Source organism: Chlorocebus sabaeus, chromosome 11 (genome assembly GCF_047675955.1).
Source record: "Chlorocebus sabaeus isolate Y175 chromosome 11, mChlSab1.0.hap1, whole genome shotgun sequence".
NCBI classification, from domain to species: Eukaryota; Metazoa; Chordata; class Mammalia; order Primates; family Cercopithecidae; genus Chlorocebus; species Chlorocebus sabaeus.
Window position 1 is genome coordinate 44,672,709 of NC_132914.1, and position 26,548 is coordinate 44,699,256.

The window sequence follows — 26,548 nt, forward strand, 5'->3', positions numbered from 1 at the left end:
CAAAGCCAGTATTTGTTTAAATACTAATACTTAAATCTATATTAATGTTATTTTATTTTTTAAAAAACTTTAGTTAAAACAAATTTAATAGAGTTCATGTGAGCAAAGGACAATTCCCAAATCAAAGCAGCCCTCAGAATCAGAAGAGTTCCTAGAACTCCACTTGGCAACCTGGCAGTATTTCAGACAGAAAAAGGCTGAAGAAAACAGAAAGAAGGAACAAAAAGCAGATAGGTTGTTTCAAAGCTACTTTCCTTGTAAAGGTTAGACCAGAGGGGACTTCCCTATTATGCTGCTAAAACTGGCCTGTTTGGGAATTGGGCTATTATTGCTCTCTCTTGGAAGATCAGAAAAACAACTTAGTTTTTGCTTGGTGGTATGGAACTTTAGCATTAGTGATTCCATTTTGGTTTGGTCTGTTGGGGCCTGGTGAAGAAGCTCAGTCCAAAGCAATGGCTTCCCATTGTTTAATTTAACACATTGTAGGGGATGAAAAATATCTTTTCCTTATCCATCCCTAGGTTCATGGCAGAAGTCCCTAAAACAAAACACAGATTAACAAGAGAAGAGTATATACATTACTTAATATTTTTTTTGTGACACAGGAGCCTTCAGAAATTAAGACAAAAAGAAACAGGTAAACTTGCGTATTTTTACGCTTAGGTTTAATGAAGAGGTAGATAGTCATAGAGAGGTATGATTAGACAAAGAGAGTATGATCTAATGGCAATAAAGGGGGGAATTTGGCAAGGTCTGTTTGTTCACATTCTTTCCTGTGAACCTCTCTTCAGAGATAAGAATGTTCCTTCCCTCCAGGTATAGGAAGGATGCTTCTTGAATGAGGATATTTTCTCAAGAGAGAAGGGTTGGGGAAGGTTGAGCATGGCCTCTGCTTCCTCTGTTTTCTCAAATTCCAAGCTTCCATGTTTTGGGATAGCATGTTCTGAAGCCCATGGCTATTCTAAAATAATCAATTCTTGTGACAACAATCTAATCAGTGAGAATAGGCAACAACTACAATAAAATTAGAAAAAAGGGTGCCATAATTTAAAAAGAAAAAACACTACAAAAATTATTTGTCTCCAGAGAAAGTGATAGGTTGTTTAAGATTATGCTCTGGTGTGTAGAAGCTTGGTTATCAAATTCAAGTGCTCAGAGGAAGATGTTTTATTCTCTGTTTATAAAAAATAAATAGTTCTGCATTAGGAAAAGTTTCTGCTTAATGATATGAGCCATCTTTAACTAGCTAAGAGTGAAACCATTGATTTTTGACCTGTTAATCTGCTTGAAGACTAGGAAAGGGTGAATTAATGTAGTTTCAGTTATTATTATAACTATTATTTTTGTTTTCAGATGAAGTTTCACTCTTGTCCCCCAGGCTGGGGTGCAATGGTGCAATCTCAGCTCACTGCAACCTCGGCCTCCCAGATTCAAGCGATTTTCCTGCCTCAGCCTCCTGAGTAGCTGGGATTACTGACATGAGCCAATACGCCCAGCTAATTTTTGTATTTTTAGTAGAGACAGGGTTTCACCATGTTGGCTAGGCTGGACTCGAACTCCTGACCTCAAGCAATTCACTCGCCTTGGCCTCCCAAACTGCTAGGATTTCAGGTATGAGCCACCGCACCCAGCCTTCTGTTATTATTTTCAAAGGCTTTTAAAAAATAGATTGATAATAGAAACACCTGAATTAAATTATTTGACCTGCAATGATTCTAGAGCTTTATGTTGCCCCATTTTGTCAACAAATTTGCCTTATCATTAAAAAGAAATCTGGACATTAATGAGATACCTATTTTGCAAACTTAAAGTTACGTATTTCTCAGAAACATATTAGTTATCACGATTCAGAATGTCAGTTTTGATAATATTATGGGGTATTTTATGACATCTTAAAGTAACATTTAAGAGTAGGTGAAATGGAGTCATGGTGGATTGCATATGGTTATCCCCCTCCCTCCATTAACCTGGCATTTACTGAAATGGCAACAGCTTTAGGAGTAACACAGAAGGGTAATCTCTCCTGGTTACATACCATTTAAGAAATACTGGTGATAGCAATGATTTAAACCTAATGTTAGAAATTGAGCTGAATGATAAAACATAATGTGTTTTTAGACTGCAAATGGCATATATTAGCAGACTCCAAATTGTGAGATTCTGAAAAATATACTAGCCTGGGAGAGGAGGACTAGACTTTTTTAGACTAGAACTAAATTATTTTGAAACTAGTATTTTAATAAAAAAAGAAAGAAAAGAGAGAGAGGAAAAAGACAGAGAGAGAGAAAGAAACAGAGAGAGGGAGAGAAAGAGAGAGAGAAAGGAAGGGAGGAAGGAGAAAAGAAGGAAGGAAGAGAGGGAGGGAGGGACGGAGGAAGGAAGGAAGGAGGGAAGGAAGGAAGGAAAGAAGGAAGGAAGGAAGGAAGGAAGGAAGGAAGGAAGGAAGGAAGGAAGGAAGGAAGGAAGGAAGGAAGGAAGGAAGGACAGATACAGAAGGAGAAGAGAGAAAATTAAATAGAACAAACAATACTTGGTGCCAAATTCAGTGGACATTTTTCCACGAGAATAAAAACAATCATAAGACTACAAACATGAATAATGCAAAGGAACATAAATTTTGTGGCTGCTGTCAAAATGATAATGCTGCTCCTATTTTTAGAAATATTTTTACTGTATACATTAGTTAATTTTATCCAGCTGTCAGTATGCATTCTGGAAGTTGCCAGAAAGTGAATGAATGTGAACATTTAAAAAAGTGAATAAAATAATCTTAACATGTCTGTGAGTGTAAAATAGAGCTCGTGCACCAAATGGCTTCACTGTCTACTTTTTGGCACAGGTATCAAGGTGGTACACGTAGGATATGCTCTTGGAATTGTTTTTCCAACAGAAATGTTAGATTTGCAATGAGTATTTTCAATCTTAAAGGGTCTTTCTCATGGCCAATAGCAGCATTCTTTCCTGAGATGGCTGGTGGGGACCACAGAACCAGTCTGCTGTGTGTGATAAACTGATTCAGACAAGCTCAGGTAAGGATTTGGCTCTTGAGCTCATATTCAAACGTTCCCCAACACAATGACAAGCATTCTTAATTCCTCCATTGCAAGTTTTTTAATGGAGTGGTTAGGTTTTCTGGCCATCAGCATGTGGCCTTTGCACTGATCACTGGTAAAGAGAGGACTGCGTGGCCATGCAATGATCACAGGCTTTGGGATCGAGAGATGTGGGGTCAGATCCCATCCTGGCTACCCACTAGCTATGTGATATAACTTCTGGCAATTTTCCCATCTGAAAATGGGTCTAATAATGTCTACTTCACAGGGATAGCTTACCTCTTCACAATTATGTAAGCAAAGAATTTAGCACTGTGCCAAACACAGAATACAGTCACCAGGGCCGACAGCAGTCACTTTTGGCAGCTCTAACATGTTGCTGCTCAGATTTTCATGTACTGGTTATTTTTTTTTAAATGAAGCCAAAAATTATAGGATCTTTACCTAACACCCAATGATATCCGAATGCCTTCTTCCCACAAAAGTTCTGGTTATTCCAAAATTAGAATGTTAATAATAAATCAAAAACAGTGGATCTTAACCAAGAAAGACAGCCAAGTGTTTTGAAGCCAGATAAATCAGTTTCTAATCTTAACTTCCTACGTACTAGTCATGTGGCCTTGGGTGAGTAATTCATTTCTTTCAATTTTCTCATATGTAAAATGGGCAACAGTACTTACTTCATGGTGTTGTCGTCTAGATGAAATGAAACAATGTGTATGAATTCTGGCTGTGCCATTTACCAGCTGTGTGATCTTGGGCAAGTTTCTAAATCTCTGGGTGCTGCAGTTTGCTCATAGGTCAGGTGGATTTCACAGTCATCCTAACACAGAGGTTGTTAGGAGGATTACATGGGTTAGCTCAGAGAATGCACCTAAAACAATGACTGGCACATGGTAAGTACTCAATAAATGTTATAACGCTACTCATTTTTCATGGTCTCTTCTTCTTCATTGGTTTTATTGTTAATAGCCAGAAATTAGGTTGATGAGATAACAATGGCATAGAGCTGAAAAAACTGCTTTAACCCTTTAGAGCATAACATGCCAAGAGGATTAACCTACTGGAAATGGTATGCTGCCCGCTGCTCTTTTGGATTTAATATTACATGGACTCTGAATGGAAAACAAAGAGGAGTTGAGGTGGGGCAGAGGAGAAGTAGTTGCTCTGGAAACACTGATGGAAGTAAGAGGGCCACTCAGCTGTGGTGAGCCACTTCTGAGCCACTGAAACTGGCCCAGTGTCATCTTTCATAGTTGTCTTCACCTTGCATTTCACAGTTCACAAAACATTTCATATCCACCATCACACACTTATTCTCCCCATGCTCCCTTTTGCAGTAGCTGGATATGCTGAGTGGCCAGTCCCCATACTGCATACCCCACTCCACTCAGGTTTCTTTTTTGCTTGGTTTTCTCTCTAGTGATGGAGGTTTCCCCTCGTCTCAGGAATTAAAAAAAAAAAAAAAAAAAAAAAAAAAAAAAAACGTTGCCATGGAAGTTGCTGAAAGTTTCTGAGTATCAACAGGAGAACAGTTAATTGGCCTGTCAGACTACACAACCTCCACAGAGGTCATCTCTGGCTGAGTAAACACTGCATCTCTGCCATTTACTCACTAAAGCAGTCAAAATTCCTCTTGACAGAACTGGATTCAAAAAAAAAAAAAACCCACAAAAACCTGCTCCAAAGGTAAGAGACAGCTTATTAAATTTGTGTCAGGCCTACTGCCTGATACCTTTTAAGCCCAGTCTGATTTCTTTTAGGCCCTTGACACGTGCTAATTGGCATTACTGTGTTAGCAGATGCTGAGAGGAGACAGGCATCAGGCTTCCTGCTTCTCTGTACTCAGCATGACATCCTCTCATAAATACCAAACGGGATGCCTCAAACGACTGGGAAATACGTGCTAAATGGGTACTTAGATGTATTTAGACAGCTTATTCATCACTGAATATGGCAAAACTCTTTGTGTGCTCTTTTGGGGAGGTAAAGAATGTCACAAGCGATGGAGCAAAGCAGAAAATGTGCCACATGGAAATCAACAATATTGTAAACAGTACATGCCTATTGTGGCCTTTCCACACCTTAGAGTTTATTACGATGCGAGCTCTTACAGCTCCTTCCTGGGCTTTCATTCTTCTGACAAATATTTATCATTGCTGGGCCAGGTTCTGTTCTGAGCACTGGGAATACACCACCAAACACAACAGATAAAAAATGCCTGTCCTTGTAGAACTTACATAGTAATAAAAGATGTAGGATGTCACATGGAGATGAATGTGATGGAGATGGGATGGGGTGGGGTGGGGTGGGGTGGGCTTGGGACAGAGTTGGGGAATCAACTTTAATTAACCTGGTCAGAGGCTAGGCTGAGCACAGACCTGAAGGAGGCCGAGCCAGTCAGGTCAGAATAAGAGTGTTTTAGAGGAGGGGCAGAAGCCTGAGGGGCAGCCAGCTTGGTGCACACAGAGATTGGCAGAAGAGAGCACAGTGAGGGTGGGACAGAGCGGTGGGAACTGCAGCTAGAGAACTGGCCGGAGGTGGATACAGGCAGACCTTTGGAAGGGCTCAATCACCGCTGCACTTTAGAATTCCCCTGTGGAGCTTTTTTTTTTTTTTTTTTTTTTTTGAGACGGAGTCTCGCTCTGTCGCCCAGGCTGGAGTGCAGTGGCGCGATCTCAGCTTACTGCAAGCTCCCCCTCCCGGGTTCACGCCATTCTCCTGCCTCAGCCTCCCCAGTAGCTGGGACTACAGGCGTCCGCCACCTCGCCCGGCTAGTTTTTTGTGTTTTTTTTAGTAGAGACGGGGTTTCGCCGGGTTAGCCAGGATGGTCTCGATCTCCTGACCTCGTGATCCGCCCGTCTCGGCCTCCCAAGCCTTACAGGCTTGAGCCACCGCGCCCGGCCCCCTGTGGAGCTTTTAAAGCAAGTGAATCAGAATATCCAGAGGTGGAGCCCAGGCCTGGGGATGTTTTTGAAATCTCCACATGTGCCTCCAGTGAGTAGTCAGAGGAAGGACATCAGCTGCCTTCTGCTCAGAGGGATCCTGAGCTTTAAGAACAGACCCCAGGAGGGGACGGGGCGGATGCAGGGAGGCCAGTCAGGTGCTGCAATCATCCAGGGAGGGAGCTGGTGACTAGGATGTGGGATCAAGTGGAGATGATGAGAAGAGCTCAGACTCCAGGTATATTCTGAAGGCAGAGCCAAGAGAATGTTCCTGCAGATCAGGCATAGATGACACCGAGGTTTTGGGGCTGAGCAACCGGAAGAATGGAATTGCCATTTTACTGAAACGAGAAAGGTCATGGGAAGAACCTAGAAGGCATTTCTACATCATATACGAACACTTCGTATGGAAATGCCCATAGATAGTAAAATGCTCAGTACCTGGCACATAAAGGACTCACTATGCTTTTAAAAGACAGTATGTGTGGTGAGGCTGAAGGGCAAGTATCTGCAGCTGAGTATCTTTAAGGTGGTTTGGTAGCAAATAATAAACATGTGTTCCAAGCATTTTTCCAGAGATAAGTAGAGGAGATGAAGATGCAGCCAGGAAAAACTTCCCATAAATGTCTCTGCCTCCATCTCCTCTAAATCTTTAGATAATGTGGGAAGAGGCTTCATTGCCTGGCAGAAATTCTGGCAACTGCCCCTACATTCAAGGAAAGTATGAGATATGCTTAATACTGGTAGATGACACTCCCATCTCCCCCAGTGTGTGGTACTTAAAGCTGAATACCCTGAGTGACAAATAGCAGGGGAATTAGCCAGTCACCTTGCCACTATATGTAGAAAATACCTACAGAGCAGTACCTGCTCCAGTTCTTTAGGAAAACCTCAGCCCTTGTATGGGGCTGTATATAATTTCATTTTCAACAACCTTGCCAAATTCCTAAGATGCTTAATATTGACCAATTAAATGGTCAATATTATTAAAAATTGACCAGAAAAAATGTAATAATATATTTGTCATTCAAATCACTATGTAATAAGGACCTAATTAAGGTCCTTATTACAAATTATATACAATAGTCAATTATATGCTTTTTCAATTGAATCCTTATATAAGTAAGATTTATTAACACAAATAGCTCCTGACAAACTTGGCCCAGGAACAAGCACTATATTTCCTCTGGGTTTTGGGAAAAAGTCAAAGTTATTATAAATGGTTGCTTAAGGGAGATATTTGCTATTTTCTCCGCTGATTTGAAGTAGGTCAGATTGAGAGCTGAATGCTTCCCTAAGGTTGTAATTAAGTATGAATATTAAAAACTGAGAACAAATAAAAAAATACAACTTCTTTAAGCTTTCACATCACAGACCTTGCATTGTGTTTTCACCTCAGGCAAGACACTTTCTTTGGAAAAAGGAATACAGTTAAAAAAATAGATTTTAGAAAAATGCAATAGCTCTACAAGCCTAGACTTTGAGAAAGATTTGTGCAAACAAAAATGCTTTGGAGAAGTATTTAACCAGGTAGAGTCGGGCAAAAATGCACACAAATGCTCAAAAAGCAGCCTGAACTATTGTGATTTAATTCTTCAGGACAGTCTGATGCTTTCCTCCCCTTGAAAATCACATCTTTCTGCCTCTTCCCACCCAAATCATTCACTCTTATAAAACTAGCTTAGTCAGATCAATATCTGAGCTAGCAATGTAAATTTAATTACAGTGAGGCCTGGGTAAACATTAGCTCTAAGACATTTCTTGGTCTATAGAGTGATAACCAAATTAAGTAGGATTATTTCATCATTACAGTATTAAGCCCACAATGTTACACAAGAGAAGCTAATATTTCTAACCCTTTTTAGCTTAGGAAAATATGCTGTAAGCATTTACATGAGCCAATTTAGTATGTTTCCTCCTTGAAGAGTATGAAATAGGAATACATGGCAGGTACATTTTCAGTGTAGACAGAGGAATGTGAAATAAAGAAGCTTCACATTGGACCCCATCCAAAGAGTCCAGTAATCAAACTATTGAAGGGCTTCATTATAAGACAGTTACTGGGATGCTGGCACTCTGGGTCTCCTGACAGTCACTTTAGTTGAATTCCCATGGTCCTGGGAATTCACAGTCTTGCCTTCCATCTCCTGCATTTTCAGCTGTACAGATTCTCTAAACACAGTCTTCCTTGAAGCCTCCACTTGGGCATTATTTGTTCCAGGAATCTTTCCCAGACCTCCCTGTATTTGGGCATTTCTATATCAGGGCACTGGCCTCATGATAAAACTATATTTCTGCCTCTCTTTGAAACCTGGGAGCAGCTTGATCATCATTGATCTCTACGTCAAGCACAGGGACTGGCATATATTAGGTATTCAATATTATTTATGGAATGCATGAATGAATGAACGAATGAATAGAATTAAAAAGCTAAGACATGGAAACACATCCCATGTGCTAGGTACTGGATAAAGAGATAGAAGACTTATCCTCTAGAAGTTGAGGATCTGGGTCAGGAAGAGGGGAATGTAAAGAGAGGTAGAAGAATATAAGCCAGCATTTCTTAAGGACCAAAGCAGTGAGCTGCTAGGACTAAGGGAGCTGCAGCACGAGGGCAGAGTAGAATCCTGGAAACAGCCAGCCCACTGAAGGAAAAGTAGCCTCAAGCCACACAAAAGGAGGCAGGAGGGCAAAGTGGACATGATGAGCAAGGCCCTCTTGTGGAGCTGAGAAGAATTGCAGTTTAATTTATTAGATGATAGACATTAGAAGACTGGGTTCTGAATCCAGACAACTGGCTTTAAATCCTGACTCCTTTACTACATGCTCTTTGGGCAAATCACATAATATTACTAAGCCTCAGTGTCTCCATTAGTAAAATGGACATAAAAAATATCCTCCTCACAGATATGAGATAAAATATAAAAAGCCATTAGCATGGAGCTTACACATAAGAAATGTTATTATCGGTTTTATTCATATTTTGTATGGCATGGCTAGGACACACACATTTAAAAGGCTTCAGCCTAACTGTATGGAGGTGAGGGCTGTGCGTGTAGATAGAGGACCAGTGCAAAATTTTAAGGTCCCTGTCTCCTCTGGATTTGATTAAGAATGATAATGTATAACCCTAAAACATCAGCTAGCTGCAGGTCAAGATCCTAGCTAAGGTAATATTTGCGGCATTTGTGGGATGGTTATGTAGTATGTAAACCTGTACCACATTAGCCCAGTTGGTTAAAACCAGATCTCTGAGCATATTCCCTTCTCACCTCCTACTGGCCATTATAGTTACAAATAGATTAACTCTGATTTCTTAATAGGTTAATTTGTTTACTCTCAGCTGTACTGTAATCTCCTTTAAGAGGAGAAAGTGGTTACTATACATCATTTATGGCAGTGTCTAGCAATGCCCAATAATCTTCTCTGGGTTACTACTAGCCATTCATCACCAAAGTGATCACCCTTGATCCTAGATTCTTGACTCCATGACCCTAAGATCGTGTGGACACAACAAAAATTTTCTACAAATATATTTGACACTCTGCTAATCTCATAGGGAAGTTTAATCAAGTAAGCTAGTGAGGCTACCTTGTGAAATAATTTTAAAATTATCTTGAGAAATCTATTTTTTAAATTAGTTGGAAAAATCTCCCATGGGGTCTGACTTGTCTTTGCCACTTTCCTAGAAATTGAAAACAAATTCTCTGATATTCCCTCAAATAGAACGTTTACCCATAAATTCGGGTCATTTTTGAATTTAAAAATATTGAAATTAAACACTTATTCATTTCAATATTTTGACATATTGTTTATAATGATAAAGCAGATATTTGTTTTGCATATTAGGCAATTTCATATGTGAAGCGCAACTGGACTACAAAGAGCCAATAGGCTGGAGCCAATAGTTTACAAGCTCGTATCTTCTTAGGTAGATTTCAAATTTTGCTACTAGTAACATATTGTATTTTATAGGGGAAAAAAACATGTTCACCTTTATTATGATTTATAATCCCCTGACCTTCCATTTCTGTTCTCCCCAGACTTGCTGCGAACATTAGTTCATTCAACTCTTACATTTATAGAGAACTTGCTTCTCACCCATGCTTTACAAAATCATTCTATTGGTTAAACGTCTATGTGAGTACTATGGAGAGATATTTTTTAAATAATTATCATGATAAAAACAGCTTATTAACTCGGTCACCTGGGAAAACGATTTATCCTTTCTGAGTTGTTTTCTGCCATCTGTAACAGAGTAATATTTCCCATCTTTTAAGGCTACTATAACAAGGAATGGTAATAAATAAAAACTATCTCACACAGTGTCCCTGGTATTTAGTAGGTGCTTAATAAATTAAAACCAGTATAAATGTCATATGCACATTTTACAATTGACAAAATGTCTATTTTTCTATACTCTGGTCCTTATTGTAAAAGAGCTTTTTTCCCTGGCATCTATCCACAAGCAACAATGGCCGCTTAAGCAGTCCTCTAAATTATTCAAGAGGTTATTATAATACTTTTAGTTCTACTTTTTATATATTACCATCCAATAATACTTCCAAGGGCAAATTAATCATCATTTTCCACACTAACTTTCATATTATAGTCATGAATCAGGGGGCTGGCTCTTGGGCAGGGAGGAATGAGAGAATCATGAAAAGAATCTTGTGCTTTCTTTAAAAACTATTCTTCTAATACTTTGGAGAAGCAAAGAGTTTGCTTCTCTGTAGACGAAATCTGCACTCAAACATCCATGGACTATGTCCTCATGTTACTATAATCTAATCAAATTTGAAAGCTCCAAAGCTCATTGTTAGGAACCCAATCTGTTGTAGCTGCTTCAAACTAGAAACAGTTTTAACAGATGAAAGAATCAGGGATATAGTCATCTCAAAGTAATTGTTCCATGTACCCCAGTTTAGAAAAATATAGGTCATAAATTACAACCAGTTTACTCTATGTTTCATTTAGTGTCCATGAATCAAACTCTTCTGTTTTTCTAGTATGTGAGAATATTTTTAGAGGGCTAAGATTCTTCTTTTTATTAATAAATGCATTAGCAAGTAAGAGGAATGTATTTTGACAAAGCCTCAAATACACAATTTGCTATGGTGCCATTTCAGGATGTTTCATCACAATAGGTAGAATCAGAATAGGTAGAATCAGAATGGCACAGTACATTAGAAAAAAAAAAAAAAAAAAAAAAAAAGCAGTTGGACAGACCTTATCCCAAACATCTTGAATCTGAATTTCTGGTTGAGAAGTGTGCAGGGGGTAGCTGCTGGAAACTGCTGCTTCTTTAACTTTCCCCTGAGAGTCTACTGAGAAACCCAGTTTTGAACTTACCGCTAGATCATTTGGTAAACTAGATGCCACTGGAAGGCGACACCAAGCTAGCAGCAGTTATGGCAAGGGAAAAGTGATGATGCTGTAAGATGCTTTGGCTGTATCCTGCTTAAATAGTGCTTTGCAGGATGATCCCAAATCAAATATCTTTTCAGAATTTGAACTGGTAATGTGTCTTCCTGTTCCTCTTATGTTTCCATCCCCATAAGTTTCATCTATGTCCCTTTTGATTAATGTTAGGAAAATGTTTATTTAAAAATATAAAAAACATTTTTCTGTGCAAATAATTCAAGCAATTAAAGCTAAAAAATGAATATATTTTAATGTCTCTAGACTGAACAGTGAGGACTAATGCAGAAATTAATTATAAATAAGAAAATCTTTTAGGTGCTTCTTTCAGATTCTAGATCTTGAAAGTGTCTTTAAAATTTTAACTCACAACTATAGAATATATTATCATATGTGTATAGGGAATAGTGGACCCAATGTCTTTATTATAATAAAAAATACCCTAAGCCTTGGAAAATTTCACTTCTATGAACTTTGATTGATTTACCCAGTGAGTTTCCACCTCTCACAACTATACAATAAAAAATACTAAGTGGCTTTAAAAAAAAAACTCAGTTACATAAATCTAGATTATTACTTGGAAAGAAAATTATATAAAAGGTCTCAGTGAGATAAATTGTAAAAGGATAAATTACTTTTGTTCCTATATTTAAAATATATGTGATCAGGCTCCTATCAAAAAATTGATACATCCAAGAACTTAAAATTCTACATCATAACATTCAGTTTCATACTTTTTTTAATCAACATTCCTTCCTACTTTTGCTCAAAACACAGCTTTGCTTTTCAGTATTTGGGATTTTCTTTCGTTTTTTGTTGGTTTGTTTGTTTTGGTTATAAGTAACTTAGTTTCTATTTCAGCTCATCCTATCCTTTTGCCAGAAAGCCATTCCCTACTCCTAGCACTGTCCATATTTCCCTGCCAAATGCAACACTTACTTTTATTGGATCAAGGATTTGAAGAATGGAAGAACCTTAGAGATCCCTTCCGAAAAAGATTTAATTCAGGGATCCTCTCTCCAACTTCCTTGTCAGAGGATGGTCCCAGCTCTATAAAACATTCCTGGAGTATTCATGGCCCCTTGTGGCAGCCCTTTCCATTGCTGGAGAGCTTTCATGGATCAAGAGGTTTTCCTTGTGTCCAGACTAGCTGTATGATCCTAAACAAATCATAGCATCTCTTGAGTCTATGTTTCTATACAGTAAGAAGAGGTGATGATTTCCAAGGTCACACAAGTCACAGAATTCTTCCTAATTATTTTAATGGCAGTAAGCAGAATAAAATGCTTGCTTGTAACATCTTTGACTCTAAAGGATATTGTCTAAAGGGTGAGGCTGGTATTTAAGGGGCAAGGCCAGTAATTTTTAACACCATCCAATAAGGACTCTTCAATGCTACTGAGCAGCAGGTCTACATACTGTTCCCTAAAAGGACACCTCCTGGCTACTTGTTCCTTAACTTCCCGCTCCCTAGTCTGCCACTGAAAGCCCCAAATGGCACTTAGGGAACCCTCACCATGCATCCATTATTATCGTTATTACTATTATTATTACTGATTTGTTCACAGAAAACCATTACTGCCAAAGTCAGTGGTTGATCTTCCATCCTTATCTACTTATCTGCAATATTTTTCACTGCTGACCATTCCCATCCTTTAAAAATTATCTTCTTTCTTAGCCCCAGGAGAATCAATCTTTGATTCTCCTTTGCCAAGTTTTGATCACTTTTTATGCCCATCCCTTGAAAAGGAGTCGAAAGTTTCTTTGGACCTCTGATCTTCACCAGGGAGAATGCTAAACTCTAGCTCTCCTTCTGTCCCTGCCACTGTTTGACCTTACAAAGTATTCTCTCTGGGCCTCATTTGTCCCCGAGAAAAGAGAAGGAGCTGGAGTGATGATGTGAAACATCCCTTTAAGCTTATACACTGCTGTGCTAGTCATCTTAATCCCATTCCTGCATTCCTTCAGTGTGTGATAGTTTCAGAAAGCAAGTATAGGCCTGTGATGATGCTAAGACCACCAAGAGATCATTCATTCCAGTATGGGGAGTGATGGGGTGTATGGGGAGAAACCTTAAACACCATCTGGTCTGAAACCTTTGTTTTACAGCTGAGGGAACCTAGGTTCAGAAAGGGCACTTGATTGCCTCAAAGCAGAGACAGGATAATAAGGAGGTCCCCTGGGCTCTCACTTGTTGCAAATTAAGAGTTTAAGTGTTTTCTGGATCTGGTTAAAGTGCGTAATGGTATCAGAGTAAAACGTCATACACAAGGTGTAAATTGATCTAGAACACATTCAAGCCTTCCCCTCCCCCTTTAAAAAAATCAACTTTACTATTAGAATTTTGGAGAGATTTGCTATCGGTGGTGCTTTATACAAAATAGCATAATCTGATAACATAAAACACTTTAGATTTGTTTTTAAATAGCCAAATAAAACAAAACATCAAGTCACAGATTACATATATTTACATTAATTCAAATGTCCAAAGCACAGTACAGTAGGGTCTATTTAATAGTTCACATAATTTAAGATTTACATATACACAAGCCACATGAACCAATATTAGTTTGCTAGAACAGGGATTTAAGAAGTCACTCAGACATTTTGGTATTGACACTTACATATTTATGGCAACAAATTATGATGACTTTAAATTTTCAATGAGATCTTTTGTACAAGGATACAGAATGGAAAGAATGTACAAAATGAAAAGACAGGCGAACAAATGTACTTTCCTTGCACTATTTCTATAACATCATATAGGATATGGCATTATCCAGTACATTTTATCAGTGTAGTCTATTCATTGTGGTCTGAAATGGTAATTTTGGCTGAATAATCCCCAAATCTAACTTTGCTTTAGGCTTTATAATTGATGCTTGATGCTTCTTTCTACCTCTTTTAAAAATGAAATTGAACACTAGTGTTTTTCTTTAAAATAACTCAACTTTGGTACTAGTAAGTTAGCAAAGTCTATTTTTAAAGGACACTAATATATAAAGTTTATTTTTTCTTTCAATATCCTAAATAAAGGGACAATGGGAGTCATATCACATCTGGGCCTGCTCTGAAATTATCAATAGTGCTAAAGACTAAGATATTGTTATCTAGAACTTAAACTTTGGAAAACAACCCCATCTTTCTCTGGCACACTGAGGAACTAAAGTGCTTTACCTCATTTCCTACCAGTCATTTTAAGAGACCATTTGGTTGTATTTCAAAGAACAAAACAACACAATTTCTGTCCTGTTGTTTATTTTGCAGACCACACACAAAGTTAAATATGAAGAGATTAAATTATGACATCACACAAATATAGGCACAAATTAAGTGGACGCCACAAAAGGTGTGTCAGAAAACACTGAATTGACTGAATCTGAGTCGGATTTCCCCCTCGTGGACTTTAGGATGCCCTCAGCTATCACTGCCTCGCTGGGAAAGAGCCTGACTTTCCCGTTCTGACCTGCTGCAGTATCCTTCAGGGGTTCCAAAAACACCACTCTTTTACCTGCACCTGCCTTCCGTTCATCAGCGGAGGCATCACTAGCAGGGCCAGGACTGAGAATCGATGAATGGGCATTGCTTTGGTGTAGCATATTTTTCTGTCTCTTGGTTTTACACTTGCAGGGACATGGAGTCAGATAGAGGTACAAAAGTACCAAAACGATACTGGCCACGCAAGCAGCAAGAGTGGTAAAAGCTGTGTTAAATGCCTCATGAGCATGGGATCTGCTTACAGTGAAATTGCTCACATTTATTGTGACGTCCACAGTTTCATTTAACAGGCGTTGCTTATCCATTGCGATACAAGAATACACTCCAGCATCCTCAAAACGAGGGCTTTCTATAACCAGACTTCCATTGTGAAACACGTGAAAGTTTTCCATCTCTTTATCTGGCTCTAGCAGTCTGTTATCTGGACCCACCCAGATGAAATCGGTATTTGCATTACCCGTCTTGCTGTCACAGTGGACAATCAGTCTTTCCCCGACCTGAGCCTCATGAATAAAGCCAAGCGCACGAAAGGAACCATTGATGATGCTGTCAGAGCAATTCATAAAGCTATCCTGGAGCAGAAGTACCTGACGCGAGTGCCTGGAGTCAGACCACAGGCGACAGGTGTAATCGTTCTTAAAATCCATCACTGAGCTAAAGTGCCTACGATACCAAAAGACCAGCAAGGAGTACAGGGAACAGTCACAGACAAATGGGTTTCCATGAAGGTAGATACCTCTCAGTTGTTTTCCTGGCACTAAATTTATATGGTGCATTGGCATGGAAGGAATTCGGTTATAAGAAACATCTAAAAACATCAGTTCTGCCAGCTTGAACCTTCCAACATACAAATCCATTGGAAACTGTGTGAGAAAATTTCCACTTAAGTAGAGTTTCTGCAACTGGGAGAGCCCTCCAAATGCTGAAGGATCGAGATAGGATATGTGATTGTTGTAAAGCAGAAGCACTTCCAGAACCTTCAACTCTTGGAATACAGCATTTTTCACTGTCTTCAGCTTATTGGACGATAAGTCAAGACACTTCAGATTTGGAGTTGTGGAAAAACTGCCCGTGGAAATGCTGGTGATGTTGTTATGACGAAGAATTAGGGTGTTCAGCTTTGCAAATGATACTGGAATCCACTCAGAGTCCAGAAGCCCAATTCTGTTATAACTCAGGTCCAGTCTCTTAATCAGTCTGAAAAGGTTCCCAGGCACCTTGGACAGGTTTTTGTTGGTGCAGCTGACGATATCAGTGGCACAGATGCAAGCGGTGGGGCACACTCCAGAGGTGCCAGGGCCCACAGTCACTGTGATCATCAGCAAACACAGCAGCTCCCTGCAGCCCGGTCTGACGGCTCCAAGCAGGGTGGGCAGTGTGTGTACACGTAACGACATTATGGTCGCCTCTGACTCTCTTCCCGGTGTCTTTTCCACCGGCTCAGACTCCCACCAGTGAACCTGGCAAACAATTAATATTTCAGAGGGGGTAAAAAGCAGAAACTGACTACCACTAGTTAACCCATAAGAGCCATACCTTACTTTCTTTCCAGTAACTTTTGAAATGGATTTTATTTCACAATAGGGAGCTCTGTGTTGCCTCTTCACTGTTAAATGTATTCTTTCCTCTTTCCTGGGTTAGTCCTGCTTATAAAAATTTAGTCACATTCTCTCCATACCACCGTCTCACCCACCATCAGAAACTCAATTTTTTCCTAAGGTGTATCCTGCGTTGTTGTTGTTTTTAACTCCCTCCAACAAACACAACTATACGCAAACGTAGCCTACAAACAATTAAACGGAAATACTTAGCAACCACCCATCCATAAAACAACTTACGGAGCTGGGGAGCCTCGCGGGCTCCGGGGAGGCTGCCTACGCGGTGCCTTCCGAAGGTCTGCGCGTCTGTCTGTCCGTGTCCGTCACTCTTGCACCTTCCGACTTCCTTTCCCTCCGGCTCCCGGCGGGCGGCAGCCTCTCGCCGGCTCTCAACTTTGAGGAGTTTCAAGCAGCCGCAGCGGCAGCAGCAGCCCTGGACGCAGCAGCGAAGCTCTTCGCTGGCTCCCGGGGGCTCTCCCGGGCTCCTCTCATTGCAGGCTGAAGGTACCGCCTCGGCGCTCTGGCCGCCGTGTGCCCGTGCGCGGGGCGCCCCGCTCCCGGAGCCGGGGCCGCGGGAGGGGGCGCAGGCAGCTAGGCGGCAGCGGGCGGCCCCGCCTCTCCGCACTCGGGAGGCTGCAGGACCCGGGATTCCCGCGCGCCCGGGGCCGGGAGAGGGGCTGGGGGGCCGGTCCCACCCCTGCGCGTCCTGCCTCCTGCGGGCAGCAGCTCGGAGCCTGCGGGAGGGAGCTGGCTGGGCGCGTGGTGGGGGGCGCGCGGTGCGGAGGGGGCGGCGGCGCAGCCAATCCGAGAGGCGGCCGGCGCCCCCTCATACCGCCCCGCGGCCCCGCCGCCTACACCCGCCTTCCTCCTGCAGCGCCCACCCGGACCTCTAGAACGGCCGCGCAGAGCGGGAAGGAGGCAGGGGTCCACACCAGAGGCCCAGACTCTCGTCCTAGGGTCAAGACGCCCCAACCCACTCGCCTACCAATTACGTGCCTTCGTCCAGCTCCAAGCCGGGCAGTAACGGGGTCCAGGAAGGCTAAAGGGGACACGCCCAACCACTGAGGGAGGGGTCTCACCTTTGGAGACCCATTTCGCGGCGGCCGCACAGGTCACGTCTCTCTCCCCACCCAGGCCAGAGTCCCCGGACCTCTTAGAGCTTTGCTTTGGGGCGAGGGCCAAGGAGGCTTTCCCGGCGCCCAGTGCAGTTGACTGTCTGGGTTTACAAAATAAACCCAGAAGCAGCCTGACGTCCCCGCTCGCATCTGGGGAGGAGGTCGCGGGGAGGGAAGTCGGGAACGTTTCCTCTCCACAGGGATCTCTGCTGGGAGGAAGTAACCGGAGAAATCGCCTCGGGGACACCCCTCACCTCCCTGGGAAAGTTCTATCCCTTTCCTAACTCAGGAGGCGGCAACAGGGATGGTGTCCAATTCAAGGAGGAGGAGGGCAGGAAAGAAGGCTTGGAGCCGACCTTCCGGCTGGAATGCAAAGATAAGGGTATTAACCCAAATAATAATAATAATCCCAGAGCAGACCTTTTTTTCTTTTTCTTTTTTCTCTCTTCTCCTTTCCCTCTTCTCTCTCTCTCTCTTTTCCTCTGTCTGTCTCCGCCACCTCCGCGTCTTTTGCAAGCGTGCTTGTGGCGCGTGCGGGACAGGGACGTAAGGGGCGTGTGCGCGGAGGCTCTTCATCCCTTCCAGAGATGCTGCAGCCGACCAGGGCGCTTTGATTTGGCAAGCACAGAAGGTGCAAGCCGAACAAGGCCATTCAAAAATGAGGTGGAGGCTATGAGGCTGATGAGCTCTACGATTAAAAATCCATTTTTGTTTAATTCCAAGATAAGTTTTAACGATGGGATTTGAGTGAGCCAAATGGCCCTCTTGACCATTATATCTGGATTAAAAGAAATAAATTACTGCCCTGACAAAAGATGCCAACCACAGTGGAATGAAAAGCAACCAAATTGAGAGAACAGTTGGGGCAGGATAGATAACTTGTAATATTCCTTAAAAATAAAAATGATGAGTACAACCAACTCTTCCTCCCTTCCCCTGCTCACCTTTTCACTTGAGCAATCTTGAATTTAGTGAAAGTTGTTTCCTACACGGCCCATGAGTCATTGTTGTGGTCAGGCAGATCTGTTAGACCAACGCCTAAATTAAATGGAATTGTTCGTGGATTAAAGCCGGGCTAGCACTAATAAATCTAGACATTTTCAGATGAAAACAACTCGATGCAGATTAATTTATTTCATGAAAAGTTGAATTTTATCATAAGAACACGGCCTAAAATGCTTCATGCAAGCCTTTCTCACTGTGCACTTCAAGGGGAGAGGCAGAAGTTGAGATTTTCTAGTATTAGGCCACACTTCCTGGGGTTCTCAAAAAAACTTGGTCTCCAGGCCTTCAATTTTATAGAGTTTGGATAGTTAATACAGAGGAATAGAATTAAAATTGCTCGGAGGAATATTTTTTAAATGACTAATAAATGACCAGGTTTTTGCAGGATTTTACTAATTAATTAACATAGTATTTTAAGGAAACCATGAAGGCAGAAGAAAGACCTGTATTTAATGCAAAAATAGTCTAAAAAGAATAAGTGATTCAAAAAAATTGAAACAAGAAGGTTATATTATAACTACAGGCATACTGTAGAAACATTATGCAGAGATTACACAGCAAAAGTAAACTAAACGCACTCAAAATCCATAGACAAGGCTATTTATCCATTTGAAGACCTGATTGGTGGGGTTTCACATGTTTGTGAGGGGGAAGAAGGTTGTAAAAAGATTGAGTTTACCAACTGGGAGGAAAGAAAGATAATAGTTGATCTTAAGGTATAAGATGTGACCTTATTTTGTGGAGGATAGCATTTTTATCTTTCTAGCATCCCTTCTCCTTCTTCTAACAGATTCCCTCTTTTCACTACAAGGTAAATTCCAAGAGGATAGCAGTTTTATCTGTTTTGGGTATTACTGTATTCTCAGCTCCTAGAACCCTGCTTAACACATTCAATAAATTTTTGATAAATGAACTGATGAACAGGGAACCTATTCAAAGTAGTTAACGGTTTACGCCACCTGAATCTGCTGGTTGCTGTCCTGCCTTTTATGCTTTGAAAGCTTGTCTTAAAAATGAAGGGGAAGAAAGAGAAAGAGGAAGCCTGTAAATGTTATTTGAGTCCTGGATCTGGTAGTACCTGAAGGCCACTGCATACTTTTACTTCCTTTTTCATTATATTTTCCACCCCACCCCCCTTTTTAGCTTAAATTATTTTGACTTGTGAGTATGTCGCTTGTGATGGACAGAGTACTAACACATGTAATGATGGTGATAATAAATATGTACTGAGCCATTATTATATGCCAGACACTGAGCTATGCGTTTTACATGCATTATTTCATTTATTGCTCACCACAGCCCTGTGACATTATATAATCCTATAACCCAGATGGTAAACAACTGTGTTCCAAATTATTTGAAAATGAAATGGGATGCAATTATCTCGAGGTTCTATTTGAAGGATTTAGATTGAACAGAAGAGACACGTTTCTGCCAGGGTGGTTCCAACCTGGAATGGGTTGCCAAGACAGATGGTTGAGTTGCCTTCTTAGGAGTTTAAAATAGGATGCGATAGATATTCCTCTGGCCTCTTCCACATGACATAATACATTGGTAGTTTTGACCATTCAGTAAAGACTCCAAGGGATAGTAGAATGTGGCTTGACCCTTGACATAATTCTGAATCTAGTGTACTGAGAAGGGTGTGTGGTCATGTGAGTGTCTAACTGGGTTTGGAAATACCTTCTGCCTGAGGCAGTAATTCGAGGTGATGAAATCACAGGAGTTCTAGCCCTGTGATTTCCATAATTTCTCGGGTTATAATCAAAGATTTAAGGAATTAGAGATATGAGACAAGAAATTAATAGCACATGTTTGATGATTCTAAGTCATTTTTACTAATAATTAACACTTAATAGCACTTTATGTCCTAAGAAGGACTTTCACATTCTTTATCTCCTTTGATTCTACCCTGCGCCCTGTAATCAGGTGGAATTGATGCACTGGCAGATACCTTGTTGCCTCTGTTTTTGGTGTGAGGCAGGCTGAGTGTTCTTTGGAAATGGAGCTCACTGGGTCACTGATTGCTGCATAAGGAGCTTCCTGTGGCATCTCCTCACTCTGGCGGGCAGCACTCTTAATAGGATTTTTACAGTGTGACTTAGCTTGAACCCACAAGAAAAACATACCTTTGCCCAGCAACTATGGAAGTGCACTCAGCTCCTACAGCATCCTGTTCTCTTGGCCTCCTCCAGTTGGTTTTTGTAAATTGCCTAAGATTTTTTATAGAACCAGATCTCTCACCCAATCCTGTGTCTTTCATTATATGGAGATATACTTTCAGGGAAAACTCAGACTCCAGCTCCTGTGCTTTCTGAACTCCAGGAGGCATGTGTCGGCTTGTGGCATGTTTCTCTGGACGCTCCCTCTACTTGGCTGGAAATGGGGGTATAGAATGGGAGTATTCTGCATGAGGTACTGTGTGTCCTCCCCAGGAAGAGCTCACAATGGGGCTACTCTTTAAGCAATCTCCACTCACCCATCTGGTGGTTCTGTCTCTTATCTTCATTGACATAGGCTGGACAGTTTTTTGTTTTTTAATTCACTTGAGATAAAATCCACATGACATAAAATTCACCATTTTAAAGTGTGCAGTTCAGCAATTGTTTAATCACAATACTGTGCAACCATCACCACTATCTAACTATAGAATACAGATGCTCCTCAATTTACAACGGGATTATATTCAAAAAAAAAAAAAACTCAATAAATAAGTTAAAAATCATTTATTACACCTAATCTACTGAACATCGTAGTTTAGCCTAGCCTACCTTAAATGTGCGTAAAACATTTACATTAGCCTACAGTTGAGCAAAATCGTCTAATACAAAGTCCATTTTTTATTAAAAAAAAGTGTTGAATTGCTCATGGAATTTATTGAATACTGTACTGGATGTGAAAAACAGAGTAATTGCATGGATACTTGAAGTATGGTTTCTACTGAATGTGTATCACTTTCGCACCATTGTAAAGTTGAAACATCCTAAGGCAAACTGAATCATCATAAGTCAGGGACTGTGTATTTTCATCACCCCAAAAAGAAGTCCTATGCCTATTAAGCAGTTACTCCTATTTTCCTTTCTCTCAGCCCCTGGCAACCACTAATGTACATTCTGTTTCTATGGATTTGCCTATTCTGGACATTTTATATAAATGGAATCATTCAATATGTGTTTTTTTGTGTCTGGCTTCTTTCACTTGGCATGTTTTCTAGGTTTGGACGGGGATTTTGAGCTAAAGATTGCAGAATCTGTTAGGAGCACGCTGTTGAAAGACTTGCATAGGTTAGCCGCACTTGAACTTGGAATGTGGTTGTGGGGACCAAAGTTCCATTTATCCAGAGTCTTGAATTATAAAAGTGTTAAACCTCTGTGTGGTTGCAGAAACCTACCAAAATTACAAGGTGAGGAGATTTAAGAGGCCATCTAAAATTTAGCTTCAGCAAAAAACATTTAGATTGGGCTCGGTGGCTCATGCCTGTAATCCCAGCACTTTGGGAGGCCGAGGATAGTGAATCACTTGAGGTCAGGAGTTGGAGACCAGCCTGACCAATATCTCTACTGGAGAATCCCCGTCTCTACTAAAGTTACAAAAATTAGCCAGGCATGGCAGCACACGCCTGTAATCCCAGTTACACAGAAGGCTGAGGCACGAGAATCGCTTGAACCTGGGAGGCAGAGGTTGCAGTGAGCCGAGATCACACCATTGCACTCCAGCCTGGGTGACAGAGCAAGACTCTGTCTCAAAACACAAAACAAAAAACCCATTTAACCTCTCCAGGAACCTTAAGAGTTAGTTGAGGATATAACAATTGCCTATTTCTAAAGTTCTTTTCAGCTTCAAAAAATTAACTTGATTTTCTGATAACAATGTGTCCTCTGTTGCTCAAGTACCGGGAACCCTGGGTTTTGTTTCTTCACCCGCCAGTTAGCACTGCCCTGGGCAGACACAGACTCTTCTCTCTCCAGTGAATGACGGTCAGTCCCATTGCTACTTCAGGAAAAGTAACTTAAGGCAAGTTCTTTATAGTTGAGAGATCACTTTAATCTATTAAGTATTCTATTGTGATGGGTATCACATGTTCATTGCAGTATTTTCTTAACGTGCAACAGGGATGTGAGTAAATAAATTCGTGTACATACATCTGGTATATACATTCTTATTGAAATAATGTGGCAAGGGACTATCTGGTGATAAAGCAAAAAAATTACAAAATGGTATGGTTCCAGTTTTTGTAAAAGAAAAAAAAGTATGTTAATTATATGGTATGCATAGATAATCATGTGAAAAATTATGTACCTGTGCCATAGCAGTGTTTCTTTTAACATATTTCTTCTCTTTCCTTATCTGTACATTCTATTATTCTAGAGTCCTTTGTGAGAAGAAAAAGTACAATGAAAACTTAACAGTTTTTAAAGTCATGTGCATCAATGTTTCTGCTTAATTTGGTTCCTACTTCGGAATCAACTACTGTACTTTCAGAGAGAAAAACCCTCTTCTGGCTTCTCAGGCAGGAAGTGACTCAGACCTCCCCTGTTTTGAGGCATGATCATTGCTGTCCTGCTTTAGCTCTGCATTGTTTATTTGGCGGATATTTACTGAGCACCCACTGTGTGCCAGGCGCTATTCTTTAGACTGAGAATCACAGCCATGCATAAATGCTGCAATAGCCATACAAGTCTGACTAAAATTAGGCACATAATAGACATTTACATATTTCTTATTGCCCAGTTGTCCACATTCCCATGTTTAGGGTTCAACAACCTTGGGTGTGACCAACTTCCAATAGCTATGAGTCCTCTCTGATGGCACATTCTTAGTCCAGCCTTGGTGAAGGTGGCATGGCCCCCTGCCCACACTGCTTTTGGTTTTTCAATGAGAAACAAAAAGAAAAATAACAACTAAAAAATTTTTTTCTAATTCTTAAAGTTCTGTACTATGTGCTTACGGAAAAAAAAAAAAAAAAAAAAAAGGAAGTTATAGGAAAAAGAATCAGAGAATGCTGTTTACAATCTCACTGGTAAGTTACAATTTCTGCTCAAATAATAAACCCGTTGAAGTGAGGAAGCTGAGAAGTTTACAAAAGGATGGTCTTTTTTCTTTGTCATAATTATATAATGAGAGAAACAAGCAGACCTCTTTTTAAATACTTTAATATTCTCAGCTTTAGGAATAAAATAAGCAGATGAAAATTTGCTTTAAAAAACTCAGTGTGTCAAAACTATGCATCTAGCATTACAGTTATCTCTTGAGATTTTGGTCATAAATGGCAGGTGTTCTAGTTTTTATTTTGCTCATTGTTAGCCTGAAGAGATCATCTGATTGAATTCTTAAATGCTATTATATCCCTCAAAACCGGGGTTAATTTTGCCTTTCTGATAAATACGGATAATATTTAACAAACCCAGTTTAGAGAACTATCTGAAGCTATTCAGAGTCCTATTTTATGCCCTTTAAAAAGTTTGATTTCTAGTAGCAGTAATTAATTTATCATAGCTTTATAAAGGGAATCTAATTATTCAAAGTAATATCTAATTTGAAGTAGCCATTATTTACCAACCAACGTTAACACTAAACAAAATAAAATTGAGAAAAGAATCAACTCTCTCCATTATACAGTCAGCACTATTGCAAATACTTATTCAATTATTTTCAGCAAACACAAGGCCCTCTGTGGTGGCTGCTCCAAGGGTAATTTGCTCTGGAACTCTGATCTTTCAGTTTGTGACAGTGAAAAGAAACATCACATTAATATAGGAGAAGACAGAAGGACGTCACGAAAGACCCAAGAAAGTGGTCTTGATAATAAGACCTACCACTTAGTATATTCTCACCATATACAAGGCTTCTCATTTCATTCTTATAAAGGGCTTTAGAGATGGGCATTAGCATCCCCATTTTCTAATGAGGGCCATGGGGCTTAGTTGGTTTATATAACCTGCCCAAGATTAGTGGTAGAAGCAGATTTCTCACAGAAGTCTGCCTTGCTCTGGATTGATGCTTAACAATTAGTTCTAATGCTTCCCATTTAGGGAGTAGCAAGGTCAACCATAATTTAAATTCCATTCAGCAAATATTGTTAGTCCTGGCCACACTCCCAGAGCCATGATATAGTTACTGTCCTCTAGGAATTTGTAGTGTTATTAGAAATAATTATAGGATATAAGGTAGTGTAGAATTCATTTCCAAATTGGATAAAACCATGAGCCAAAGTATTTGCAACAGAAAATATCTACTTTGGGCATTCAAAAATTCCAAATATTCCAATTCAAAATTTTAGATCTTACTCACTTTGTTGGAAAAGTATCTGATTCAACAAAGTAAATTGTATGCAAATAAAAATATAATCTGGGGAAACCCATTAAATGGTCAGAGATGAAAATTATCTCTTAGAATTAAGCAATACTAGCATGAATCCCTATCGGTCATCTTTTCTGTGGCACTCACAATAAACAATTATAAGCAAGGAAAGTAGTGTCTCTCTCCTGCACATACCAAGGAACTGAAACACTTAATTAAATGCCAAATAGAGTATTTAATAAAAAATCAGATTCCTGGATTTTGTTCCAGAACATCCATTTATTATTAACTGTATAACCCTAGGTAAATGACTCAGCCTTTTGGATTCTCAGCTTCCCCATGTGTAAGATGGAAACACAGTACTAATATGTGCACTGTTTAATTTCACAAAGTTGACTGAGATGAAACATGTAAAAAGTGCTTTGGTGAACTATAAAGCTGTAAAAGAGTACTGCCTTATTGCCCTTATGCCTTGGATGTGGTCTGACACAGCACAGATGTTTAACAAATGTTTGTTGAACCTAATGGCTAGGTTTATGTGCAAAATAAACAGAGCTGGAGAGGTGTCTCAACACAATGTTTGTACTAATTATGTGGTTCCCCCGAGCCTGGCTGTACCAGAGTCCAGCAGGTCCTCATTTCGCTCAGCTCTGCCTTGCTCTCCATGGTGCTCTCTCTCAGCTGCTGCAGACTGGAATGAGTTCACGGGTCTGCATGCCTAGGATTCTCAAAACCCCTAGGGCCTTGAAAGTGGCATGTGTTGTGGGGAGCAACCTCAGTGACCTTTAGTAGAGAGTGAGGGTCAGCAATCTCAAAACACACTGGAGAGTACCCAAAGGGGTTTTGAACTACAGGGAAAGCAAAATAAATAAAAAATAATAATAATCACTTCCTCCAGAGAGCAGTTTTGACATGCTGCTACTTGTCTCTTGCATTGTGATGAAAATACATGGTAGGAAATCAATGTAGGTTTCCTTGGCAGCTGTTGTATAGAAGAGGTCAGGTGCAAATCTGAACAAGTTGCTGAAGGATGAGTCTGCTCACAGACATTTCCTGCTTCGTGGAAACAGCCAGATGATAGAAAACATGCTTAACATGACGATTGTCCATGTATATCTCAAAGTAAAATTTTCCATTCACTCAATATTTATTAAAACTCCTGGATGTCTAAATTCCTCTTGTCTCAATTTCCTTTCCTGGAAAGGCTCTGGGAACCTTGGCTCCTTGGCTCCATTTTTAGAAACAGAATATGCATTGCCCCAATGAACATTAATGTGTTTGTTTGTAGGGCATATCTGGGTGAAAGATAGGCAATAGGATCTTCAGACAGGGCCACCTTTATAACATTGACTTAGCCCAGCTTGACAGGTCCAGAAACTTGGTATTTTTGGTGTCCCAGGGCTAATTTTGTAAATGGAGAGGGACTTAAAATATAAACCAAAAGGCCAGGCACGGTGGCTCACGCCTATAATCCCAGCGCTTTGGGAGGCCAAGGTGAGCAGATCATGAGGTCAAGAGATGGAGACCATCCTGGCTAACAAGGTGAAACCCATCTCTACTAAAAATATGAAAACAAAAAATTAGCAGGGCATCATGGCAGGTGCCTGTAGTCC

General features: G+C 40.4%; 2 protein-coding genes across 4 annotated transcripts in view; one reads left to right on the forward strand and one right to left on the reverse strand.

Annotated features, from left to right (window-relative positions):
• Positions 1-13,761: 13,761 nt before the first annotated feature.
• On the reverse strand, positions 13,762-18,234 carry AMIGO2 (adhesion molecule with Ig like domain 2). 3 transcript variants are annotated; one of them, XM_008002988.3, is made up of 3 exons: positions 16,756-18,234; positions 16,454-16,560; positions 13,762-16,377 (listed from the first exon to the last, which is right to left on the reverse strand). In XM_008002988.3, exon 3 carries the CDS (start codon positions 16,312-16,314, stop codon positions 14,749-14,751), a length of 1,566 nt encoding a protein of 521 aa, XP_008001179.1. In that variant the 5' UTR covers positions 16,315-16,377; positions 16,454-16,560; positions 16,756-18,234; the 3' UTR covers positions 13,762-14,748. The 3 variants fall into 3 exon arrangements, with proteins under 3 accessions (XP_008001179.1, XP_072876752.1, XP_008001178.1); XM_073020651.1 differs by lacking the exon at positions 16,454-16,560 and having other exon boundaries at positions 16,756-17,249; positions 18,051-18,233; XM_008002987.3 differs by lacking the exon at positions 16,454-16,560 and having other exon boundaries at positions 16,756-18,233.
• Positions 16,925-26,548, forward strand: part of PCED1B (PC-esterase domain containing 1B) — a 166,053-nt gene continuing 156,429 nt past the window's right edge. The window contains exon 1 of the mRNA XM_008002984.3: positions 16,925-17,019. The gene's annotated coding sequence lies outside the window, so the exon portion shown is untranslated. The remainder of the gene's footprint in view (positions 17,020-26,548) is intronic.

Coding starts and splice junctions, on each gene's coding strand:
- AMIGO2 (XM_008002988.3), bottom strand. CDS start 16,314: ATGTCGTTACGTGTACACACACTGCCCACCCTGCTTGGAGCCGTCAGA.